The following is a 21860-nucleotide window of genomic DNA, read 5'->3' on the forward strand; positions in this document are numbered from 1 at the left end:
AAAAGCCCTTTGTTCCTGATACTGCAGTTTCACTTCAATAATAAATCCAAAAATTGAGATTGACACAGGATAATAATACCCTCGTGTCATTTGCCCCAGTGACCTGAAAGAGTCTCTGCTTCCTCCAAGTGAGCCAGCACTTCTTTGGGGTCATGGTGGTCCTTAAAGGGGACATTTGCAGCTGTGTGTGGTGGGACAAAAGGGGTTCGTGCAGGGATGCTGAACAAGCTGCCGTGAGTTAAACAGTCTAGCACAACACAAAGCATCCTCCCGTGATGCCAGGAGCACCCGCTGAGGAACACAGCAAAGATGGCAGAGGGTCTCCTGGAGTCGCAGCGTTCTGACTGACTGGAAGCAGCCACCTGATCCCGGAGCTGCAAAAGAATGTGGTTGTTTTGCAGTATGTTCCGAAGTCACCCAAGAAGAAAATAGCAAACCATCTGCCATTTCTGAGACAGTGGTTGGAATCTGGTTCATCCCCAGGTGCTGTGGTAGTTGTCTACGTATGTGAGATAGGAGCGGCTGGCAGGAGCCAGTAGCCAGACCGTCAGCCACCTGCATTTTTATGCTGACCTAGTCTTCAGGTCCTTAGTTGACCTTGGAAAAGTGATTTCACCCCTTGTGTAACTTGCCTTCACCTCTTCTCTATGAGGAATAAATTAGGTCACTTCTGTGAATATTAGAAAACACTAAGAAAGTATAAGTCTAATTTAAAAGTATAATTCTTTATTATTATTATTTTTTAATTGATTTTAGAGAGAGAAACATGGTTGAGAGAGAACATCAATTGACCGCCTTCTGCATGCCCCTCACTGGGGATCAGGCCCACAAACTGGGCATGTTCCCTGACCAGGAACTGAACTGGTGACCTCTTGGTGCAAGGGTAGGTGCTCAACCACTGAGCCACACTGGCCAGGCTAAAAACATAATTTTAAAAATATCCAAACATAAAATATACTTCTATAAAATTTTAAATTTGCATTTTCCTCACATCAGAAGTATGCTATTTAGTTCTGCAGGACTGAATGAGGCAAAGTTAAACCAAGGGTTCAGTCTGATTTCCCAAGTACGTGGCAGGAAGATGCACAGAAGGCGGGATTTCCCTACAGCTCCCCTGGCTGTCAGAGGACACTCAGTGTCTCCATTCCCACGTTTCTGAATGCCGAGTTCTTGGCTCTAATCATTCTCTCTGCCAATCGTTAACCAGTCCTGGTGCTGGCTCAAGGACAAAGTCATGGTTAAGACAGTTTGCCCCAGAAACTTTAGTTCAGGTCAGGCCCCATTTAACTGAGGGAGAAAACAAACAAGGATTTAAAAAATAATAATATCTACTAATGTCACCACCCTGGCCATTCTCTTAATAAACCCCATGGAAATGTTGGGAGGGGAGAGGTTAAGATTATGTTTAGTTCAGAATTCCATGTGAACTTTTCATTTCACAGGTCTGACCTCCCTAAACATTTATGATCATGAAATAATATACTTAAAAGCAAATATGGAGTCTTTAGTTAGCAAAGCAACACGTTCCACACACAGCAGTAAATGAAGCCACTTCTAAGAGAACCCAGTTTGTTTCTGACTAGAATCTGAATGAGAGATGAGCACCTTCTATTCTTCTATGTACTTGTCCTAGATTCTACTTGTCCACAAGCCTAGTAAAGAGACTGAAGACCACTTATGTCAGACATAGTCATCATTCCTTCCCTTGGGATCCTTGAGCATCCTCTCAGGGGACATAAAACTTTCTTTGTTCCTAATTCCCATATACACAGTTAATATAAATCAGCCGATAACAGCAAAACTGCCCCAAATGTGCAGCATTTCACCACATCCAAAGCACGTCCACTTCCATCATTTCATCTGATTCTCATTCCTCTGATTCAGACCCAGTGAACATTAAGATCCCCTTTTATACAGATAATAAAATGATAGCTCAGAGATTAAACCACTTTCCCAAGATTGTATAACCAATCCATGGCAAATCAGGACCAGAGGTCTGCCCACAGCCCTGCATTGACTAAGAATCTCATTCCAGACTGAGTGACGGGCAACCCTTCATCCATGCCCAGAGAGGCAGTGCTGCTGTGTGACCTTCTCCTAGGAAGGGTGGGAGCCTTCCTTCCTCCCCTTCTCCATCCTCTCCTGCTACATGTACCATCATGTCCCTCTCCATCTTCAAGGAATGAAATGTAAAGGGCAGTTTCTGCATTTTAGACTAAGCGTCACCAACACGTGGCTATTGGCACCACATTTACAACTTGTTCCTACAATCTTGCCATAGCGAGGCAAGAGCCTCACAAGCAATGGCATTAAAGGAGCTATGCAAATAACATGTCCATATGAGAATGCCGTGCGGGCCATACAAGAGGTCATGGGCAACAGAATGGTCTTGTGAGTGACAAAAGGCAAAACACTTCTTGACTCGGTAAATCACCAAAGACACCAGTATTTGAAAAATCTGACCTGACCTGGGACCTTTTATAATGAGCAGCGTTGGTTGTATGCTAGTGCTACCCAAGATCTGTTGGTCCACCAAGTGAGTATCTGCTTCACTAGTGAAGATCTTTGATAAAAAGAAACAAATTCGGCTTCGTTTAGCTTCTGTAAGTCAAGTAGGGCGCGGTCTATCTCAGAAGCATGACAGGCTGGAACAGCATCACATTATCCAAGGGTCCACCAATGTGTCCACACATTTCACACCAGTAGGATGGCCACACAAACTCATATGTACAGGACAGACTCAATTTATACCTGTTGCCCTAGTGTAATTACTGAGAGTATCCCATTTCCCTCTCTGGGGTACCCCACTGTGGGTAATTAATCATATGTTCACCCTACACGTTAATATTCTTCCTGCTGTGCCCTAGCCCTAAAACCTAATACATTAACCAAACAATGAAAGCATTGAGTGATTAAGTGTATGCTCTGATCATATTTTGTGTTTTTAGAAATAACCTCCCACACATTAAAAATTGAGACAATGACATATAATAGAGTAGGACTCAGGAGGTCTAAGCTCTAAACTTCTCTATGCCTTGAAATTATGTGAAAGTAATCAACTGATAAACTTCTCTGTGCTTATTTTTCTCAGTCATAAAATTAGGGGCTTAGACCAGTTATCTGTAAGACATGCTGAGGATTCTAAAATGTGGGAGTTGATGTTAGTTATTCATTGTGTTGCTTTGCCAGCAGACAAATAAAAGGTGTGTTTTTTTGAAACAAAAGGTACTTGGTGTTATGTAGTATGTGAGAAGTGATCAGACAAGCACTGTGGAAAAGCTAAGGTTTTGTACTACCTGAATGGCACTACAGAAATTCAGATTTACATAATCTTCTTCTTTTTCTTCTGCAGTTTCTGTTTCTATTCTTGTTCTTCTCTCTTGCCTTTATTCTATGGCCTTGATGTCAAGGTGCCTCTTAAAGGTAAGATTCCATTTAATTCTCAAAATGTGGTTCTGTTCGGTATATACGTGTAGTTACCATGCTCATGTTTAAAAAAATACACTTGGTTTGATTAGCATAAATGCCATAAAATGAGAAACAGATCCAATCTATTTGGGTGTTTATTGGAAAAATAAAGCAACTATAAAGTATAATGAGAATCAAGATTTTTTTTTCCTAGTTAACAGTTTTGCTTGGGGGAGTCACGATGTTTATGGATCTCAGTATTCTCATTGTAATCATTACACAGAGAAGTTGCTTCTATATCTGCAAAATGAAGAAATATATTTTTAGTATCTTTTCCAGCTTGAAAATTCTGATTTCTGTGAATCTTAACAAACTAATAATGATTGATTTTTTTTTAACTCTTTCTCCTCATCTCTCTTCATCAGAACACAGGAAAGTGAAATTGGATCTTGGGTTTTCAAATAAGATTATTGTTAATGTCAATTTAGGAAAAAAAAAAGAAGAAGAAGAGTCTTATAATTGCTAACTTAAGTCCATGTCTCATGAATACATGTATAAGTAATCTTAGACAATGATTCCCAATGTCATTAAAAATAAAGATTCCCTGGCCTTCCTGTGACTTAACGAAGCAGAATAACGGACATGAAGGTGAGATCCATGGTGGGAAAGACAGAGAGCAAGGAGTGCTCTATGCTTTTAGCAAGCATGTCAGTTGATTCTGATGCCCACCCAGGTGTAGAATCCACAGATCTCAGTACTGCCACTTAAAAATGAGAAAGGGCAAAGTGCTGTTCTAAATACATTTACCACGGTCTGTGCCAACTTTGGTTATCCCATTAAGTTATGTTATTCAAGGATCTTTCCTGGACCTCATGTTGTTTAACATTTTCTGTAGCAAGTTGAGATGTGGAAGAGAGACACTTTCTCTCTCCGTGGGTATCAACTCTGTGACCTACAGGTGGAAATCACAAGCAGAAAGCCTTCAGCATGTTCAAGGGAGGAGTTAGGCAGATATGCCCAGGAAGTTAATGTCTTCATATAACCAACTCTCTGGCTTTACTCCTTCCAAAAAGAGTTCCTTTTCGAATGACACATACCCTCTGTCTGACATGAAGGGCGGTAGCCTAGCAGCACATTAGCAGCAGGACTGAGTCTCTCAAATTGAAGGAGAACATCACAAGTGAAATGGGTGAGATTCTCTAAGACTGGATCAGAACAGTCAGAGCGTCAGAAAACAAACAGCCCTCCGACAAAGAATAAATAAATAAACAGGGCAAATAAAGTCCATGAGACACAAGTACTCCGTGGTGGTTTAGGAAAGAAAAGAGCAACTTCATGAATAAAGACTAGCTAGAAAACGAGTATGTCTGCACATGAAAACAACCACAGCTAACACTCACATGTCAGGTGCTGCTAAGCAAGATACACAAATCCGCACAAAACCCCCAACGAAGCAGGTGTTGCTTTCATTGCTTGTTTGTTCAGTCGGAGGAACGGCAGCATGTGACTTTCCCAAGGCCGCACGGCGACGTTCTCAGGACTAAGATGTGCACCCAGACAGCCTCCCTGTCGAGTCCATTTTTCCCCACCATCCTGCCCCACAAATGAAGGAGGGCATTTCTCTCACATTTTGAGCATCATTTATGTGCACATATATCAGCAACCAGAGGTATTCTCCCCACTTTGTGTGGTACTTCTTACTTATTGGATTTTGAAATAACAGTGTCCTCCTCTCTAGACCTTTTTTCCATTTTTAAAAATAATTCCTTGAGGGAGGTACAAGATATGGATTGCTTTTCCTCCAGAGTAGCACATAATGGACACTTAGTAATTGTTGAATAAAAAACATTATTAATAATAATATAGTGCGGTCGCCAGTTTGGCTCAGCAGTTAAAGCATCGGCCCGCGGTCCAGAGAGACCCAGGTTCAGTTCCCGCTAAGGGTACGTACCTCAGTTGCAGTTTGTCCCCAGTCCCAGTTGGGGTCATGTGGGTGGCAGCCAGTCGATGTGTCTCTCTCTCTCTTCCTCCCTCTCTCACTCCCTCTCTGTCTGAAGATAAATGCAAAAATGTCCTCGGGTGAGAATAAAAAATAATGATAATAATAATATAGCAAATTAAGGTAACAGTGTATGTGGGTGGTATAAAACATTGTAATGTCTATGTGGTGCCAGGTGGGCACTGGAAATATCGGGGGAACACTTTGTAGTAGATGGTTGTCTAACCACTAGGCTGTACACCTGAAACTAATGCAAAATAGCATCACATGCTATCTGTAATTGAAAAAAATATAAATGAATAAAGAAATAAACCAGTAGTTTAGAGCATACAGCCTTAAAGTTAAATCGACTGTTAAGTTTGAATCCTGCTATTTACTAGCTGTGTCATGGATAGACTTTAATCTCCTGAAATTAGGTTTTCTGTTCCATAAAATAGTTATAATTAATATGGCATTATGTTAAAAGAATTAAATGAGATTATGAACATAAAGGCCTTATCACATTGCCTGGCACATAATTCAGTAGTCAGCAACTCTTAGCTATTATCATTTTTTTAAAAAAAGCTAGCCCTGGCTGGTTTGGCTCAGGGGTTAGAGTGTCCACCTGTGGACCAAAGAGTCTCAGGTTCGATTCCAACCAAGGGCATGTACTTCAGTTGTGGTTCAGTCCCCGGCCCTGGTCAGGGTCGTGCAGGAGGCAACCAATCAATGTGTCTCTTTCACATCAATGTTTCTCTCTCCCTCCCTCCCACTCTATCTGAAGATAAATGGGAAAATATCCTCAGGTGAGGATTAAAAATAATAATAATTATTATTATTATAATAAAAACCACAGCTATCACATTTAATGAGTTTGCAAATGTCTGACATTATAGCCTTTAGTATTGCCGAGTGGTTTACCACCTAAACCAAACCAAACCGTTGCTTTTTCATCTCGTCTTTGCAGAGAATAATCTGGATTTAGATAATATAGGGGAATAAGACATTGCGGGAAACTGATTCACGCTGCGTATATCTCCAGAGCTCGGAGGGAGGAGAAGGGAGAAGGGAGAAGGAAGGAGGAGACCTGCTTGGCTTGTTGGCAGGTAGTAAGAGCATGCTGCAAACAGTCCTAGGAATATGTTCCTGCTAAATTAATAATTCACATTCCACTCTTAAACCCAAGACTAATTTAAATTATAGATAAAGATACCCTCCTGAAGATGGAAGGACTCATGCTACTTTCCTTTTAGCAATGACCTCACTCGGTTTTGTCAGTGATGATGTGATAGCTGCTCTCGGCTCCCAGAGGTGCTGACTCAGCAGTTCGTGCTGCGCACTGTACGGGGACTGTTCCCTTAAGCGGGGGAACCCCTGTACTTTCAGGGGATGTCTTCTTCCCACGCAGTCTGTATATTTATTCCCAATAAACAGTGTACCACTAATTCTTTCACATGAGTTATAGAGGGAGATAAAGGAAAAAAAAAAAATGAGAAGAATACAAAAGTAGCTACCACCAGGTTACTTGTTATATTTTGGGTACAATGATCCATTGGAAATCCTCTGCTGAAGAGGAATGGGTTAATGAAGAACATAACAGCACCAGCTTGCTCATGATGAAGTCAGAAGACCACACAGGGAAGAAACGACCGTTTATCCATATATTCCAGTCCAGTTCATTTTTCTATTTTGTTTTATTTTTTCAATTAAAGTTTACATTCAGTATTATTTTGTATTAGTTTTAGGTGTACAGCCTAGTGTTCCCCCTGATATTTCCAGTACCCATCTGGCACCATACAAAGTTACAATATTACTGACTATATTCCCTATGCTGTAGTCTAGTTCATTTTTAATAATAATCCAAGGTCAACCATGGATTCTTGATCTTGACAGCTCAATATTTTCACTTCTTACCTAGTAGCATAGAGCATGTTAAAAGGCTGTATTATTATTCTGATTTTTAAAAACTTAACAAAAAACAAATACTGTATTATAAAAACAGCCACATTCGAGTAGTTACAAGTTCTTCATTAAAATATGCAGTTGTTTATTTCTTAGTGCATTTAGATTTGATCAGTCCCTGATCCCACCAAAGCCTAAGGGTGGCCTGTGGAAAATAAAAGGCAATATGACCAATTGCTACTGTGTTTGTGTTTAGAATAGGAAAATCTGGCTCCTTATTCTTTTATATTGGTAAAAGAAGTCTATAAGATGAATCATTTGGTTTACCAGTTAATCAGTCCTTTCTTTATGTAAATATGTCCATTGGCCTTTATTCAGTCATATTAAAAGTGTTTCCCTGTCTGCCTCATACATTAGACTATTACTAAAGCACTGAGTGGGGCTTGTGCTTCATTCACCCCTGGATCTTCAGTGTCTACAGTAGCGCTTGCATGTACTCGATGCTGGATACATCTTCAGTGGACAGAGGGACTGAAGGGCAGAGGGATAAATGGATAGAGAGCTGCGTAAATGAATGTGAAAGCAGATGTGTGACATGTCAGAGCAGAGCCCTGGGTAGCACAGGAATGAAATACGAAGATGACGATGCAATTTGTTCTTTAGATGTCATTTGGAGAATAGCTGAAAGACTGAGTGGCCAAAGGAAAGAACACACGCACAGATGCATTCTCCCCTCGTTCCATAGTGGGGGTACCCTGTTAACTGGACTCCGTGCTGCTCCTCTGGACAGTTTTTCTATAACTCATTCTCCACACGGCAGCCCATGTGAGTTTTAGGAGACACACGTCTGATCATGCCTTTTTCCTAGGAAAAGCCTCACCATCAGGGTGATATTCCCGTTCCTCAGATGTGGCCACCAGAGGCCGGTATGGGCTCACTGCAGACAATCTCTCAGGCTTCCTGTTGCGCCAGGGTGTCCCTGCATGAGCCGTGCTCCCTCGTGCCGGCGCGAGGCCTTGCCCACTGTCCTGTGCACAGACCACTCTTTCTTCTGCTTTATTTAGCAAACACCTACTCACTCATCTTTCCCATCTGTTCAGTTATTCTATTTATTTATTTTTGTTAATCCTCACCCGAAGATATTTTCCCATTGGTTTTTAGATAGAATAGAAGGGAGGAAATGGGAGAGAGAGAGAGAATGATTGATGTGAGAGAGATACATCGGTTGATTCCCTCACGACCCCAACCGGGGCCGGAGATCGAACCTGCAACCCAGGTATGTGCCCTTGACCGGGAATCAAACCCTCAACCCTTTGGTTCATGGGCCAACTGCTGAGCCAAACTGTCCAGGGCTAGATCTGTTCACTTATGACTCCCGCAGGGAAGTCTTCCTCGATTTCACCCCTGGTCAAATTTTATATGCATTTGGCTTTTGGGTGATTTTTCTTTCATTACTTTCTCCTTCTTTGTCTGTAAGGTTCATGAAGGCAGGGGCCATACATGTTTTCTTCACGCTTGTATCCCAGCTGCCTTGACAGTGCCTAGCACGTAGTTGTTGACCCAATACTTCTTTAATGACAGTGATGACATGATAAGGAACACCCTGTTTTGAAGTTGAAAAAGTACATTTCATACCCATTTTTTTAATTTAATCCCTACAACAACCCTATAAAATACATACTATTATACCTCTCCAAATGTTAATTTCCTAATGTAAAAAAAATTAGCAAATAATGGCATCCATTATTTTTCTGAGGATTAAGTGATATTATATTTGCAAAGCAACCTAACACAGAACCTGATACATGGAAAGGCTCATTGAAAGCCAAATTCCTAGTATGTACCCAGCATTCTGTCTTGGACCATGCATTCCAAGACGTGCTTCCATCTCCCTGGATCACTTCTTCCACACCACCATCCTCTGGTTAATATCCAGTTGTCCTTCCCATCTCAGTATAAAATCAGGGACTCAGGGAAGCCTCCCCTGGTCCTCTGGCTTCAACTCAATATGCTGTCCTCCTCACTAGGACTCTCATAAACCAATTACCTAGCCAGCCTTGGTGTCTGGTTCCTCATCTGTAAAAGGGAGGTAATAATTAACAGCTACCATTTATTGAATACTTGACTATGATAAGTTGGGCATGAAGGCTGACTCGGTGAAAGGTGTCAGGAATAGCCCTGAGGGTTCCAGACGGTGTACCTGGTTGGATGGTGGTGCCCTTCACGGAGACATGGACAGCAGGAAGCGGGGTGTGGTTGCTGCTCGTAGTTTTCAGTTATTTGTGGGAACTAGAGAATAGGAGTTAGCTACACTTGTTTACCCATATGATTCTAAATATGTGTCCCTCAAGGACCGAAAGAAACTTCTAGCAGTTACAAAACCCTAAAGAATAGTGAACACAAGTAGCCTTTCAGTTGATCTCAACAAATATCTGCTAAGTGTCTCCTATGAACCAGGCCTTGGATACTAGAGTCACCAGTCAGCAGTGACATCAGTGTCTTTGTTGACTTAGGTTCTGGTGGCATGTAGTAAACCCAGAAGGCACAGGTGCAGATGGAACAGAAGCTCGGGGCTGGTAAACAGCCCATTCAGAGGAACCCCCCCCCCAAGTTCCATAACATTCCCAAGGGCCATCTCGCTCAAAGATGAATTTATGTTATATACTGTTTTAGTGATAGTGTACTGACGTTTAGCTCACTGAAAATTATTGGTCATCAATGGTGACCTGTAGGGTAACAAAGTCTTCAGTTATTCAGAAGGCCAACTTGAATACATCTGGCTTTGCTGTAGAAATCATGCTCAATTTTACAGATACTCAGTTTACAGACAATTTAACATTTTGAGAGGCTTCCTTTAAGTCCAACGGTTTTTTAAAACCAACATGGTTTTACTCAAATGGGTTTTCGTGACAGACAGGAAAGACATGGGTTATACATGTGTGCTTTATACTACATGTACACACACACGCACCCACACACACATACCTTAAAGTGTCTTTTATATACAATCAGATCAGTTTTCTTATTTACGAGAAAATATGAGACTATTCTAGTTGTAACCAGTTGTTTATGGCTCTCATCCCATGGGATGTAAAGATGAACAAAATCTATTGTTCTCAAAATATAGCTAAAACTCAGGTTCTGTTTTACTTCCCTCCCTCATCCTTTAGTTCAATCTCAGGTTGTTTCCCCCAAATTTTAGTCACTTTCAGCACTTAGAAGTCTAGCTCAGTTTAAAAATTCTGTCTCAAACCCTGTTCACCCTCCTTTCGTCCCTTGTGCCCAGTGGAGGTGGAGGTTCAGGCTCTGACTCTAAGAGGTCTCCTTCCCTCCCCTCGCCAAGGCTCAGCTCTGCTGGAGGGCAGGGGACAGGAGACGTGCCTCTCCACTCCAGGGGTAGGGGTCTCGGCCCTCTCCCTGGTGGTCAATGCTATTCCTCTGGATATCACTGACCGGGTTTCAATGTCTATTCAAAGGCAGGTGATGAAAGACTGACCAGTCCAGGGACATATGTATGAGTTCTTCAGACGCGGTGCAGGGCGGGCTCGCTGCACTATTCCCTGACCGATGGAGGCCCACGCTCTTCCACTGCCACGCTGGGTCCCACCATTGGTGGGCCAGCCACAGCTTCTTGCTGGGCAGGAAGCTACTTCCCGGGTCTCTGCCCACCCTCCCCCTCCAGTTCTCTGCACAGGCAGACAAAAGAAGGATGAGCGTTGCTCTGTACTTGAACAGTAGCACGTGAGTCTCTTTTGTACAAATACCACTAATCTCTAGTTATGCCTCTTGGTCCCTCCCTCTCTTCCTAACACTGGTTCTCCCATGGGACTCTTATCATCCCAGTCTAAGCTAGTTTTTTGAAGCAGACAAAGTGGCTGTGCAAATATGACTTCCAAACATGTCTGACTTGCACTATGGCGGGAGTGTCTTCGAATCTTGCATTTGCCTCTGTACAGTGGGCTGGAAGTGCCCTTGGAGGGCTCAGTGGCTCCAGTTCCACCGCTTCGGATCGTGGTCACCTCTCCTGGGCACCAGTGAAGTCCTGCTACAGAATTAGTATCTTCAGTCTATAGAAGGGGAAACCAAGGCTTAGAGAAGTGAAAGAACTTGTCCTTGTAGGGACATACAGTGAGAAAATGGAAAGCCCATTTTCTCCATCCATGTCATTCAGACCCTGAAGGCCATGACCTTAAGCAGCACATAATAGCACATCCTCTGAACCATTTCCAGCTTTTCTTGGAGGAAAGCATTATGTCCTACACTTCTATTCAAGTGAAACACAGACACATGGATTTGAAGAAGGACGGGGTTAGGAATCCTGACTGGCATAGCCCAGGAAAGGAACCTTTTAGGGACATCTCTTGGGTCAACCAGGAAACCTGTGGGGCAAATTTCATGGGGAATCTTCAGGTCAGGACCTTAGGATGGAGGTGACCTGTCATTGGATATCATTGTTGGGGAAGAAATGTGACATAAAAGGAAGTCACTGAAATCTTAAATTAATATTTAAGGATGTGATGATTCAATTGAGCTTCTTAAGGTTTTGCGTGGGAAGGCCCCAGAAGGAAAGGTAATAATAATATCTGCTGTTTCAGGCCCCATACTGTGAAGCAAGAACTGCTCGATTTAGATGCATTATGTTGCAAAAACCCTTGAAATAGAGAGTTCTATTTTCTCATTTAAACTTAATGTAATTAAGCTTAGAGACTTCCTTCATGTAACTTACACAAGATCATACAATTCCAAGAAGTGGTAAAGAATATTTTTTTCTTTTTCTTTTTCTTTTTTTTAAAGAAAGCATTTTGTGTTTTCTTCTGTTTCAGCTATTGACAAGAATGGTGATTAAAGATATTCCCTCTGTTTTACAGAGTAACCGAAAACACGGATAAGACCCCAGACAGACAAATGCTTCTAAACCTTCAAAGATGGCAGAAATGTTTACAGCAGTGAGAGGGAGATCAAAAGCTAAGAACTACCCTGTAGCCAGGACTACAACTGTGTGTTTTAAAGCCATTATTCAAGGTTTCTTACTTGACAGTTCCTACATCACCCTGGTGAAAATCTACAATATATGCTGCATTTAATGAAACATGTATATGTCAAACCAGAAGAAAAGAACTATAAACATATATTGTGTAAAGAAAAGAAAAAAGAAAAAATCAGCAATGGAAACAGTTTCAGCAGATCACACAAGATGTGTCTTGGGAACGGAACCAAAGTTACAAAGAAACATCCTACCCCTGCTGTGCAGGGGGGTCATTTTAATGTAACACCACACCCCATGGAAACACTAGTCCTGAAATAAACATCATTTTAAAAAAATCAAAACGAACCAGAAAAACACAAGGGTGGGTGGGAATGAAGCCTGAGGAATACCTATGAGGAGCTCTTTACAATAAAATGTTTCATTTGAAAAGTCTGGTTTCTTACTACAGGGATTTGCTTTTCTGTCTTTATTATTGTTTAAAACTCAGGAACAGAGACATCTGCCGTGTGAATGGGAAGAAAAGCACCTCCCCGGTTTGTGTTTCTGCCAAAGGTGGAGCGGGTGGAGTGCATGCCACAGATGACAGATGAGCCGTGGAGCACAGTGACCCCCGACCGCTCTGGCAACCAAGGCGAAGGACCCAGGCAAATGGAACATGAGAAATCAAAGCAGATCTGATGCTTCTTGGACCTCCCGTCCCATCTGTCCTGCTCCACGAAGCAGAGCCTGATCTCGTTCGTACTGAAAATTAAGAAGATGATGCTCTCCATCACACGCTCCCTGACTTAGTTCTGTGTATAACACCAACATCTACAGAGAGCATCTCTGAATCTTTCAGTTTCCAAAATACTGGTTTTCAAACGGCTGCTGAAAATTGCCTGCAAATAAATGTCCTATGGTTTAAGTAAAAACACCAGAGAGGCGATAAGTAAACTTCTACCAACTGTTGAGTTTGCCACAGGGATGTCAATATTAAACTAAATGATGATTATTTTTTTAAAAGGTCCTGATACACCTCAAGGACTTGGATCTCTTGGTATTTAAACTGATAACATTGTTTTGTTTTTCCCCAGAGAGCTAACAACGACAAGATAGCTCTACTTTTTTTTTTTATATAGAAAACATTATGTTACCGATAAGGTTGTTTTCTACCAGAGACAATGAAAAGACTGATACTTTTCCTAAGTTATGTAATACCGAGTCTTGGATCCACGTTTGAGAGCAAATAAATGTTCCTGAAAAGCTAATTTTACACCTCATTTATTGTAGATAACAAAAGAGCCTCAATTTTTCAAATTGTCAAGATTTTATTTACAGGGCTAGGATTCCCATACATAGAGAATGTGTGTAGGGAGCAGAAACTCTTTCGATGAAATGCTACCCAAGTCCTCCCATACGTGGGTTCGGTATTTTATTCTTCAGTTTTAGCACTGGCATTTTCGAAGCCAGCACAGTAACTGAAAAATGGACAAGAAACACTCGAATGCTGGGATCCACTTTTTGTTTTTATATTGACTGCTGACACAGGTATCTTTGGCCCAGTCACTTAACCTCTCTGTGCCTCAGTTTCCTCATCTGCAAAATGAGGTTAAAATGCTTTTTCATAAAGTTTCTTTTTTGCAATTCTGGAACAAGAGGTGCTTCAAGTAGCACAAAGTGCTTTGTAATTATTCTGATTGCTATATTATTGGACTTCCTTGTGTTGTTGAGAAAAAGAGTCCCCTGTGTGATAAAATAGTGCTTCAGTTTGGTTGGATCTTAACCACTGCAGCACTGAAGGTTTCCCATCAAAACTATCTGGGGCATTACTAGCAATAAAGATTGAGCAATCCAGAGCCAGGATCTCTAATAACCTATAAATAGATTGTCTCATGCTATTGAACAAGCTAGAAGAGTATCTCATTTCAATAATAAGGACCTCCTCGCTCTCCCCGTTGCTTATGCATGCCATGACACAAAATTCCACTTTTCACAGGAGAGCCAACCACAAAATGAAGGCTTGGAGTGAACTGATAGCATCACATAATCTGATCACCCCTTTCATTTGGGGGGAAGGTCCAGTGATGTGTAACTATCCTTCTGCTGAATTCTCTGTTCATCTGGGTAGGTTCCCGATCAAATATGAATAATAGATTTATTGTGCAGGCAAGTGAAAGAGGGTGACCCAATTCTTTCCAATCTCAGAACATGTGGAAGAGGGTAAATTAGTCTTCCACATCTTCAACTTTTCTTTTTTATTGCTCTTCATTGCCATTCCAGGGTCCCTCTGAGCAAATTCATACTCCATCTCCTCCAACAAACCTACTTTCTCTTCATCTTCCTTTCCCCCATCAAGAAATTTGTAGTTTAAATTTTATATCCAAGCATGGATTATAGTTTAAATGATTAGAAGCATTTGTAAAGATAGTGCCATTTAATTATATGTATTATCTGCTACAAATCATTACATCACACACACAAAAGTTGTACAAGAGCACTGACAGCTAGGATGACCATCTAAGCAGCTTCAGGTGTGCTTAGGGCAAATACAAAAGGAGGGGTTCTTCCTTGTTGCTTAAAATCCAGGAGATTAGCAAATTTGTCTAGATTTTAGGCTAAAAGGTGATATTTTTACCTAGTCTTACTCATGATATTCAAAATTGAATAAGGCCAACTATTTTTATAGGTACATCTCTCTGTTATCCATTTCCACAACACATTAGCAAAATCGCTAATTTCTGTTAACAGTCACTCATGGATTCATGCAAATAGACTGTATCTAAATGATGGCTGCCCTTGTATGTGATGTTCAATAAAAAGAGTGTCTTGTTTGTAATGGGGTTTACTGTGGCTCCCTGTCTTACAGAGAGCAGACAGTCCTCACTGATCTCTAATAGCTGCATCTTAAGCATCCTGCCACATGTGGTCGATGGGTTAGCAGTCAGAACAGCATTCATCGGGGTTCAGTTACTTATTTTTTCTTAAAATATTCATCTTTTGGAAAATAAAGACAACTGACCATACTGAAAAACACTTTGAGATAAAATAAAAGCCCCAATTTAGCACAGTAATACAACACAGAAAAAATATTTATGATAAAAGGGGAAAAATTGAACTCTATATTTGGTTATAATACTAGAAAGCATCTATTACTAGATTGACTAGTTTTTTGTTTTGTTTTTTAATGCCACCCAAGTTTTATTTTTGGAAACACTAGAATTTGCTGAGAATAAGTATAAGATCCCTTTTAACCTATGTCATATGAGTAAAATTATTGCCAAAAGTGAGATTTTTAAGGATAGAAGAATACATTTTTGCTTGATTTTCTTCCACTGACAAATAACTTCACGTAGTCGGCATGGCTCTGCAGGTTAGAGATGATGTGGAGGGCTCATGGGCCATCACTGGAGGAAAAAGGGGACATTTGTTTTCCACTAGTAGCAGACGAAATAAAGTTTTGCAAAGTAACTTTTGCTTCAGTATTTTATTTCAACTTCTGTGTTTTCAATTTAAAATAAATCTCTGGCAAACTTGTTCCTTTTGCCTATTTATTGTCAACCTTCTTCTGTAAAACCATTGTGTAATTTATACATGTCCAATGTCTCCCATGTAATTCATAAGATTATTGTTTTAAAATGAAGCAAGTCTTTTAAACCTGCCTAGGTTTTCATGGAAACTGTAAAAAATAATACTCCTCGGTTTTGTGTTGCTTTTTAAATAATTGGATCATGCATGTTATGTTATATCAAAATAGGTGGAAAGCCTAGGCATTTTATTTTTAAAATATTTCATTGAATTTTTTTTGATCTGTCAAAGAGTGGCACAGAAAAAAAATATATATATTTATATATTATATTGAATAAGTTCAGTATACCTTTTGAGAGATCAGTAATCAAAGCAAATCTTAGGTGCCTGTTTCTGTAACGAGTGAATGCTCCCAGAAATGGACCCAAGACTGTCTTATGTGCATTTCTACTTTCTAAAGGAAAAACGTAGGTCACGAGGTCTGGAGGGATAAAATCTCCCATTCTTTTCAACTGCCTTGTCATTTCTATGTGATATATACTGTCTTGAGAATGGATTTCAGGCAGATTGGCAAGAGAATTCAGACATAATAGAAGGTTGGGGTTGGTCCTGTAGGATTCCATCTGACTCCTGGGCAGGGGAAGATTCGCGTTCCTCTGATGCCTTTCACTTGGCAGTTTAGAATCGTTGAGTCCAATGTTTAATCAAAATTACTAGCGATATACTTCAAGGGTTCACGTGGCAAAATATTCAATGCAGTATATTAAACTCAGAAGTCAAGTGGTTGGTTGGGTGAGGTTCCCTTTTTTTGTCCTTGTGTTTTTGAGGTCTTTGTACCCATGCTCATATCTCCATCCTTGTTAAATCAAAGTTCTGTAGGGTGGGAGTGATGTCGATAAACAACTTTAGTCCAACTTTGCCTACAATCAAGACTCCACAAACTTGCTAAATGGTGGATGTTGCAATTTCCCAAAAGCAGATGCCCAATATCCATCAATAACAGCAATCCCTTATATTTGATTGACATCTCACAAAATGTGCCTATTTCCCCCATTAACCATAATATTGAGGCAGATCAGAATCCAAACACGTTTATAAATATGCGATGTACATATATACACATATATATTCTGTACATAGAATGATGGCGTGAGTGCTTACTGTGTACTTCTGTCCTAGGACTGAACACCTACAGAAGGGGTTTTTTCCCGATGCTGCTGGGTAACTCAAGCTTTGGTTTGGCATCTGGAGTCTGTGCTCTTCCCCTCCTTGGCCTGTCTCCCTCCTCCCCACCTTCTTTTCATTATTACTATTCCCTGTTGTTGACTGAGGCAAAGAACTACTCATTGGTTTTCCAATTACCCAGACCCATAAACCAACCTTGTAGTGATGCCGATGATTTTCTGGGAAGAGTGGCAATAAGTCCAGCACAATCTATGATATTAATATTAGCCCAAAGTCTCACTTTTTGTCAGCTAAACATCCCATTTGCAGAACGGTTCATGCATGATTTAACCTTCGAGATCCAGTTCTGTGGGGACTCAACTATAGAGCCAATGTGTTTGAATACATAATTCCCCAGATGTCTACTGTATACATGTAGCCAGAGGGCCAATTTCTCAGAGCTTTCCTCCCATCAGCTGCCTCAACTAGGGTTCTTTCTCTCCATAGCATTAGCATGATTCCATATATTGCTTCAGTGCTTGTTTATTAATGGAAGAAACGTATAAACGGACTGAGTTTCACCCGAATGATCCTCTGAAGTACACCGAACATGTACATGTATTGTATGTATTACCATAGAGATTGGAATCAACTTATTGTATGTAAAGTTTTATGAATGGTTATTTTATAATTTATGTATTTAATATAGGAATCAATGAGCTCTGGTGTTTTAGTTTCTATAAAAATAAAACAAGCTGCATTTTTTTAAAACTTTATCTTGCATTGTTCATAGGTTTTTGTTTTGCTTTTCACTGAACTCTTACCTACTTTTGAAAAACAGGGTGAGAGACAAGTCAGGGCTATCTGTATCATGTCAGGGAACAAACTCTACAGGAAGGATAGCAAATAGGTGTCTTCTCATCTGCCAACTCTGAAAGTTTTATTATGCCTGCCAGGGGCAGAGTGGTGAGGACCCCAAGGCAGACTTTACGCTCAGAAGGAGAGAACTATGATCGTTAGTGTGCCTACTCGGAGGGTAGTTTGGGAGAGCATCTTGCCAGCTATTCACAGTCCTTATTTTAGATATGACTTCTTTCCTTTATCCACCTCCCTTTTTTTCTCTCTACCTTGTAATAAGTTAACAAGCATGTGCATTTGAGCACCCATCATGTCGGTGCCCATTCCTGTGCCGGGAATGTATAAGTCTACCCTCAAATTGCTTCATGCTGGAAACAACCCCTGTCTCCATCTAACAAAGTAAGAACCGACCTGGCACAAGAGGAGGCACAATTTTAAGAACGATTAAAAACCATTGTAGTGTCTTGGGGTGAGCTTGAAAAAATCCACGCAAAGAAGGTTTCTTCTTTCCATTATCACCTCTTATCTTTAACTAGTAAAAAGTGCTGCTCATCAGCTCATGGCAATGTTCTGTTACCCATTTACAGGGACCATGTTCATGTCACAGCAAATCTTTCAGAGAACAGTAAGACCTAGCTGTGGCCCCGAGGACATCACAATCTACGTTGTTGGAGGAAGATTTACAACCAACTGAGTCTCTATGAGAAAGGTACCAAGTATATCACTATATCATGAAACAGGCCATTATTGTCATGGATTCTGACTAATTTTATAAATCAAAAGTTCTGTTTTGGTTCACTCCAATTCTGGTATAAAACTCAAATATGTTATCATGATAAGAACTCCGCTGACTTCTAGCTCCAGAGAAAAGTACCTCAGTGACTTCTGGAGATGCTAAAGGAGGTAGGGAACACTCCCTGCCACAGCACCACTGACGCCAAACACCCATGAAGTCATACAAAGCTCACACAGAGGGCTTCCTCCTATGGGCTCAGGACACAGGCCTACCTGGGACCTCCGGGCAAGCGAGAGCGGTCACAGATGTGCAGGAGTGTAGTCAAGTGCTGACCTTCCTCTAAAGATTAAGGATATCATCTTTGATTAATTTCCAAAAGGATTTGTGCCAAATGGCTGATAAAGAATGCTTATTTTCCTGGCCAGTGTGGTTCAGTGGTTGAGCATCCACCCATGCACCAAGAAGTTGCCAGTTCGATTCCCAGTCAGGGCACATGCCCACGTTGTGGGCCAGATCCCCAGTGGGGGGCATGCTGGAGACGGCCAACTAATGTTCTCTCTCATCGATGTTTCTTTCTCTCTCTTCCTCTCCCTTCTTCTCTCTATCATATAAATAAAGAGAAAAAAAAAAAAGAATGCTTATTTTATGTAAGCTAGTTTGTAGTTTCATATGAAATGTGAAGGTAAATTGTGAAGGAATTTTTCTCACAGAAAATGCTCCAAATAAAACCTGTTTTTTACAAATGCATTGTTTTGCATGCAGATGCCCTTATAAGTCTTTGGTTTTGATCAAAAACTCCAACATCAATGGTCATTGGTAATCTTTGCCTGTAATGACCATAAAAATATCGGGAACAGGGGCCACGGCATCTGTCATCGATGTGAAACTCCATATGACACCTCTGTTTAGAATTGAGGAGGAGGAGGAGGAGGAGGAAACACGAAACAAAATATCCACCACCTCAGAACTGGACGTTTCCTCCTTTATGACACGAGATCAATAATTTATTTTGCTCTGACAGCCTAGAAATGCATGAACAAAACTAAATTTTTTTTCTCACTTTCTGCATTTTTATTAATTGATTTTTGTTACAGATGTTTCTCCTTTTTCCCCCACTGATTCCTCCCTGCCCTGTCCCCAGCTTTGTTGTCCATGTCCACTGTTCATGCATACATGCATATAAGTTCTGTGGTTTATCTCTCACCCACCACGCCCTCTTCTGGGGATTGTCAGTCTGTACCCCACTTCCACGTCTCTGGGACTACCCCACTCCTCACACTGTTATGTTCACTATATTCCACAAATAAGTGAAATCATATGATACTTGTCTTTCTCTGTTTGGCTTGTTTCACTTAGGATGATACTTTCCAGGTCCCTCCATGTCGTCTCAAAGAATAAGAGATCTTTCTTTCTTACTGCTGCATAGTACTCCATTGTGTATATGTACCACTGCTTTTTTATCCATTCATCTACTGATGGACATTGGGCTGTTTCCAGATCTTAAGTATTGTAAATAGTGCTACTACAAACATGGGGGTACATATTCTTTCTTATTGGTGTTTCAGGCTTCTTAGGGTATATTCCTAGAAGTGGGATCACTGGGTCAAATGGAAGTTCCATTTTTAATTTTTTGAGGTAACACCATATTGTTTTCCATAGTGGCTGCACCAGTCTGCATTCCCACCAGCAGTGTACTAGAGTCCCCTTTTCTCCACACCCTTGCCGACACTTGTTGTTTAATGATTTGTTGATGGCGGCCATTCTGACAGGTGTGAGGTGATACCTCATTGTTGTTTTAATCTGCATCTCTCTGATGATTAGTGATGTTGAGCATTTCTTCATATGTCTCTTAGCCATTTGTATATCCTGTTTGGAGAGGTGTCTATTTAGTTCCTCTGCCCATTTTTTAATTGGGTTGTCTTCCTTTTGTTGAGTTGTATGAGCACTCTATATATATTGGAAATTAACCCCTTATCTGATATATCATTGGCAATTATGCTCTCCCATACAGTGGGTAGCCTTTCCGTTTTGATGATTGTATCTTTCACTGTGCAGAACCTTTTGAGTTTGATGTAGTCCCATCTGTTCATTTTCTCCTTTGTTTCTATTGCCTTAGGTGATGTATCAGTGAAAATTCTGCTGTGTATGATGTCCAAAATTTTGTTGCTTACAGTTTCTTCTAGGATTTTTATGGATTCATTGAGTCACATTTAAGTCTTTTATCCATTTTGAGTTTATTCTTGTGTATGGTGTAAGTTGATGGTCTAGTTTCATTTTTCTGCATGTAGCTGTCCAATTTTCCCAACACCATTTATTAAAGAGGCTGTCCTTACTCCACTGTATGCTTTTGCCACCTTTGTCAAATATTAATTGTGCATATTGCCTTGCATCCATTTCTGGGTTCTCTGTTCTGTTCCACTGGTCTATATGCCTGTTCTTGTGCCAGTACCAGGCTGTTTTGATTACAGTGGCTTTGTAGTATAACCTGAAATCTAGTAATGTGATCCCTCCAACTTTGTTCTTCTTTTTCAAGAGTGCTGTAGCTATTCGAGGTCTTTTTTGGTTCCATATGAACTTTTGAAATACTTGTTCTAATTCTGTGAAGTATGCCGTTGGTATTTTGATGGGAATTGCTTTGAATCTATAGATTGCTTTGGGTAGTATGGACATTTTAATGATGTTAATTATTCCAATTCATGAACAGGGTATGTGCTTCCACTTTTTTATATCTTCCTCAATTTCTTTTTTCAATGACCTGTAGTTTTCAGCGAATAGGTCCTTTATTTCTTTGTTAAGTTTATTCCTAGGTATCTTAATTTTTTGCCGCAATGGTAAATGGGATTGTTTTCTTAGTTTCTCTTTCTGTGAGTTCATCATTGGTATATAAGAATGCCATCAATTTCTTGACGTTAATTTTGTATCCTGCTACTTTGCCAAGTTCATTTATTAAGTCTAGTAAATTTTTGATGGAGTCTTTGGGGTTTTCTACGTATAGTATCATATCATCTGCAAATAATGACAGTTTCACTTCCTCCTTTCCAACTTGGATCCCTTTTATTTTTTCTTCCTGTCTGATTGCTGTGGCTAAGACTTCCAGTACTATGTTAAATAAGAGTGGTGAAAGTGGGCATCCTTGCCTTGTTCCTGTTAGTAAGGGAAATGCTTTTAGTTTTTGCCCATTGAGTATGATGTTGGCTGTAGGTCTTTCATACATGACCTTTATTATGTCTAGATATGACCTCTCTATTCCCACATTGCTGAGCATTTTTATCAGAAATGGATGCTGGATTTTGTCAAAGGCTTTTTCAGCATCTATTGATATG

The 21860-nt window shown here is 40.5% G+C and overlaps 1 protein-coding gene across 2 annotated transcripts in view; it reads left to right on the forward strand.

Moving 5' to 3' along the window:
- Positions 1–14333, forward strand: part of JAKMIP2 (janus kinase and microtubule interacting protein 2) — a 160357-nt gene extending 146024 nt beyond the window's left edge. The window contains exons 20-21 of one of the 2 annotated variants that reach the window (XM_036239929.1): positions 3353–3423; positions 12157–14333. In XM_036239929.1, the coding sequence (XP_036095822.1) occupies positions 3353–3403 (51 nt within the window). In that variant the 3' untranslated portion in view covers positions 3404–3423; positions 12157–14333. The remainder of the gene's footprint in view (positions 1–3352; positions 3424–12156) is intronic. The other variant, XM_036239928.1, reaches the window with a different exon arrangement.
- Positions 14334–21860: the final 7527 nt, after the last annotated feature.

This window comes from Molossus molossus, unplaced genomic scaffold (assembly GCF_014108415.1).
Source record: "Molossus molossus isolate mMolMol1 unplaced genomic scaffold, mMolMol1.p scaffold_m16_p_4, whole genome shotgun sequence".
Classification (NCBI taxonomy): Eukaryota; Metazoa; Chordata; class Mammalia; order Chiroptera; family Molossidae; genus Molossus; species Molossus molossus.